We start from the raw sequence: 5005 nt of genomic DNA, 5'->3' as shown, positions 1-5005 counted from the left end.
GAACTGAAGAAAAGTGGACCTAAATCCCTCCACAATGACGTGAGACTCTAATAATGTCTTCTTTTGGGTTTTGGGGGGAATTTTATGTTAGAAGTAAAAGAGCATTTTTCACATGACTGAATATCCTGAGGGTTTGATAGAGCACACGACTAGAATGATGAAGCTACGGAGCAACATCAGCCTGCCTCATTTTAAAGTCCTCTGCTGCTATTTTTTAATCAATTTGCAGCAAGTGTCTACGATTCTCTGAGCAGCTCCTCAAGATCTAAACTGAAGGAAAGAAAACATATTCTATACCATCTAGAGGCAGTTTGGAGGAAATTCAGCTGGCAGAACATCTGGTTAAACAAACACTAAGAAAATAAGATTATGGGTATGCAGGTGTCAATAAACAATTTAATTTAATTAATTCAATCTGACATCTTTTACATGCAGATGTTCATTTATTTTATTGGATTTAGTATTTTCATATTGGGCAAAGTTTTACCAAAATGCCCCAAGATAACATATCTGTTTATAAGCACTTTTTAAGTTTCTTTACTCAGAAAAGATCAAGTTCTTCTGAAAGCTATTTAATATGTCAGGAATAACTGGTGGAGGAATCAGGGTTCCCAATACTTGTCATGTTTGTGGACTGAAAGTTAATATTAAGTTACTGGCAACAACTTGTCTGAGCAGATTAAACTGCACCAAATCTATTAAGGCACAAAAAGGCACAAACATTTGAAAACATAAACTAGTCTTAAATTTTATCATATATGCACATACATTAGCACAGTGTGCATACGAGTTTGTTTCTGTTCTGCTTGGACTGAGGGCGGGTTGGCAAAGTACCCAACTAAGTGTCTGGAAACAGTTTCCTTCACACAGATGTCTGAGATGTACTTTTGTTTTAGCCTCCAGAGAACAAACCTGCAGAAACACAAATGCACCGCATTCAGTCAGTTTGTGAGACTTCAGCTTTGCATGAACAAGCACTGCAGGTTAAATCAGCCGCTCCTCTTTAACCACTCTGTTTTATAATTATCTCATGTTATACTTAACTCAGCCAGGTTAACATGAAGATTCTGAGCCATTCACTTCTTAAACATGTTCCTTTCAGCCTGTTCTGGTTACACGCATTTCTTACTATGACTATGCTGTTTAGAGCTTATTTAGTCTGGCTGGAGGCCTTAGCTTCTGGAAGAGGTCTTTTAGCTGCTACTTTCTCTCAGAGATCTGGTGTACTTATGAAGTTTGGAGGAAATCCTGAGGTCTAGTGGTCTCATATCGCCACGCACTGAAACTCAACTAAAATAAGATTTAATTAAGTTTAACAGTAAGTAAAGTGTCAAATTTTATTTTATTATTATATGATTTCATTCATATTTTTAAGTCATGTTTCTACTCTTTAAGTATAGTTCTAATTATAGTTAAATATATTTAAAGTGATGTATGCACATTTAGGTAGAATCCTTCAATGTTAATTCCTTAAAGTTGCAGTGTGTAACAAAATTAAAGATCAATGGCAGGAAAATGTCATTTATAATCAAAAACTGTTTCTGTTGGTATCTGATCACTTTACTAGAAAAAACTGTTGTGTTTTTATTCTCTTATAATGAACCATTTATATCTAATTGCTGTGGATCCACATACGTACACATCTGTATTATTAGTGCTACCATTTTTACTACGGTGTCTCTGGATGGACAAACAACTCTGTTTACTAACGTTGTTTGATAGGTGCTAGGGCACACTTTGGTGAAAGTAACACCTTAAAAGGACCATAGAAAAAGACGGTACACATGTACACAGTGCTGAAGTGCAGTCATTGCTGCACCTGAGGCCACTGGATCCACTCATAGATGAAAACATGTTTATGTCTGGAAGAATTTTGGCCACTGATGGCCACCATCCATCCACAACTGTGTTTGGTATTTAAAGCCATTACATTTCCCATCTTTACCACTAGACTCTGCACTTCTTTCACACTGTACCTTTAGTCTCAAACAATTTGTTTTAAAAAAAAAGCTGGAGGTGTTCATACCTAAACATTAAATAACTCAACAACACCGTCATGTGTTGGGTGTCTTATGTCCAAAAGCAGTGTGATCAACAGAACTGTTTAAGTAGAAGTTAGCATCATTAATGCACGTTAAGGCTGACACTTTTTTTAAATGTTGTATTGTACAATGACAAATAAAGATCTATCTATCCATAATAGGATCATTGTATATAATATAATAATATGTATCATAATATTTTTTAGGTTATTTTTCATCTGACTTACTGTCTCCAGGTAGGAGGTCAGACACTTGTTCTTCGTCGTCAGCATCCCACCATTAGTCTCACCATACAGTCAGTGACCCTGAGGAACAGAAGCTGTTGGACTGGTAGATGTAGGTCCCAAAACCTCCCACCTTGCCATACACACTGGATGCACTGCATCAGTCTGCTGTGCAAGTTGTTGTTCTGTTGCTAACACAGGACATCCATCTGTTGCTGAGCAAGCTGTTGGGATAAAGGCAGGGCAGATAAAGGACAATAAAAAAGTTCACTGTTAAGTAATAAAAACATAAATATTCACACATAGACACACACACCCACACACACAGACAAAACACCGTCAAGACCTTTTATCTAACGTGTGATAAGAACAAAAGACTTAGAAGTCAGAGGACACACCCAGCCTGTGAAAATGAATAATAATCAGTCTGTAGAATATCAACAAAATAACAAAAATGTTTGTTATTCGTTTGTGACAAAGTCATCAAGAACTAAACCAGATCTGAGTTAACACATGGCTACTAGGAGATTTCCAGGTAGAGAATAACATAATTATGTTAATCAGCTATTTTATATGCCAGTTTGAATTTGAATTTGAATTTGAATTAAAATTTGAATTTGAATTTGAATTTGAATTTGAATTTGCAACAGGTCAAGGGAGAAGCCGTCTCCAGTGAGCTGCCTTTATCAGATCTAAGTGATGGGTGTGCTGCATGACTTTTAAATGTCTGTGATTAACTTCCAGATACAAAGTTCACCTGAAACAACCTGCAGAATGATGTTTGATTCACTGCTCACATTTGATAGGCTGACACTAATTTCTGCTAATTGAAAGAGTTGCAGATGAATGTTGGAATTTCTGTCCAAAGATTTCACTTCAGTGCAATTCTGTTCATTCAGAGCACAAAATAGACAGCTCCCTTTGATATTAAAAACTTTTAACTGGAACTAGACTAAGTGATGGGAAGACAGGAAAACTACCATAGGCAATACATGCTGAGCAGTTTTAAACAATAGCCCCACCTGGAAAAAACTAAAATGCATGTTACACCCTGGTTTTATGAGTGAGTTAAAGAGTTTATGTTGTTTTGCTTTACCAGCAGGTAAATGTCACAGGTTGTCAATGGAAACTGGACACAGAGGAGCTGGATCACTTGAAAAAGAATCTATAGTCTATGTAAGCTGTGTTGATATAATCCAAGCTCTGGGTTTTTTTTAAAAGGAAGCAACACATCACCTGGAAAAAATACATAAAAATAAATTAATCAATGAAAAAAAATAGGATCACCTTTTAGAAAACTTATTTTAGAAAACATAAAAATTTAACAGGAAAAATTCTAAAAACACATCTACAAAGAAATTATCCATTAAACAAATTCCCGAACCTTTTGTGCTTGTACAAGTTAAAATATATAATTTTCAGAAAATACATTAACTATTTTAGAAAACAAGCATTTTTTACTCAAAGTAATTCTAAAATTAGAACTCAGAACAAAGTACAATATGTGAACGTTATCTCTGGGAATTCTGTTAAGGTCAAGTTGAACAAAATTACATGGACAGTTTAGGCAAGGTCTCAAAAATATACATTTCTGGCCAAGTTTTGTACCATTAGTTGTTAACGTGCCCCAAGTTGGGGGTGCAGCTTTAAAAAGGTTCAAGTTAAATCCTTCAAAGTGGCTCCATAGTTACACTTTTGTACTGATTACAGCAGGCTCTAACAGAGTATTGGATTTCTTATGTAAACTCATTTACTTGTTTTATTGTTATTGCTGTGCCTTTTAAGGTGGGTGAAAAGCATAATTATGGGTTTTCTGCGAGGAGAAGTGTATTGTTTCCTTTACGCACTTCCGTCCAAAGTTCCGTCCCTCAATCAATCAGATGTTCTGCAGTGAACGCCGTTATCAGTATTTGATTTTGGGTCCTGTTACAAACACCTAATTTGTGTTATAAAAGAGACAACCTGTATGGATTTTCACCAGAGGCATCGCTCTTCTTTGTTGTGAACATATCTCATCCTGTCCTTGCAGAAACAGTAAGTATGTCATTTTTAATAGCTTTTCAGCTAATGCTACATCTTCTAACAAAAACTGTTCTTTCTTCTTGTACACAGACATGTCAAGAAGCATTATTGTGTTATTTGCACTGTTGGGGGCGCTGCTTGTATCTGGTGCAGCCTCCTCAGCTGAGACCCCTGCAGCTCAAGAGTCCAAAGAGGTGAATGTGCTAAAGCAGATTCTGGCCAAGAGGGAGAAAATGAGAGATTCATCAGACAGACTGAAGCCAGCCATGCGGGCAGAGAGACGGGCACACCTGTCTGAGGATTCACGGGAGATAATGACCAAACAGATTATGCAAGCTATTTCAGGTATGCTGCATGGATGGACGGGTAGGTGGGTGGGGTGCGTTTGAAAGTGAATGGGGAGTAATTCAAGTCAGATGTGTGCACTGAAGTCTTGTGTGTAGTTCATGTAGGAATCCTTTGTTCACAGAGGTGATGAACTCTGAGTGCATGTCAGATCGGGACTACCACGGCTGGGTGGATTTTGGACGCCGAGACACAGAATGAGACTCAGCGTTAACACAAGAATAGCTGGACTACTCATTAACACTGCTTTTTGTTCAGACTGTACAGAAAGTCAAGGTTTTACTCATCCTGAAAGTTTCAAATAAACAATTTTGCAGAATTATCAAAATAGTCTTGATTCCATATGTCTGGATTGAGAGACATTCAAAGCTG

General features: G+C 36.9%; 1 protein-coding gene across 1 annotated transcript; it reads left to right on the top strand.

Moving 5' to 3' along the window:
- Nucleotides 1–4207: 4207 nt before the first annotated feature.
- Nucleotides 4208–4930, top strand: LOC121638659 (gastrin/cholecystokinin-like peptide). Its single transcript, XM_041983560.1, has 3 exons — nt 4208–4300; nt 4379–4633; nt 4758–4930. The coding sequence occupies exons 2-3, from the start codon at nt 4381–4383 to the stop codon at nt 4832–4834; spliced, it is 330 nt and encodes a 109-aa protein (XP_041839494.1). The 5' UTR covers nt 4208–4300; nt 4379–4380; the 3' UTR covers nt 4835–4930.
- The last annotated feature ends 75 nt before the right edge of the window (nt 4931–5005 follow it).

This window comes from Melanotaenia boesemani, chromosome 4, assembly GCF_017639745.1.
Source record: "Melanotaenia boesemani isolate fMelBoe1 chromosome 4, fMelBoe1.pri, whole genome shotgun sequence".
Lineage (NCBI taxonomy): Eukaryota > Metazoa > Chordata > Actinopteri > Atheriniformes > Melanotaeniidae > Melanotaenia > Melanotaenia boesemani.
Note: the sequence above shows the minus strand (reverse complement) of the source record. Positions and strands in the feature narration are given on the sequence as shown.

What these genes read in the sequence shown, in the direction of transcription:
- LOC121638659 (XM_041983560.1), top strand. Translation starts at nt 4,381, where the DNA reads ATGTCAAGAAGCATTATTGTGTTATTTGCACTGTTGGGGGCGCTGCTT. An exon ending in GATTATGCAAGCTATTTCAG is followed by an intron (nt 4,634 to 4,757) that starts GTATGCTGCATG and finishes CTTTGTTCACAG; the next exon opens with AGGTGATGAACTCTGAGTGC.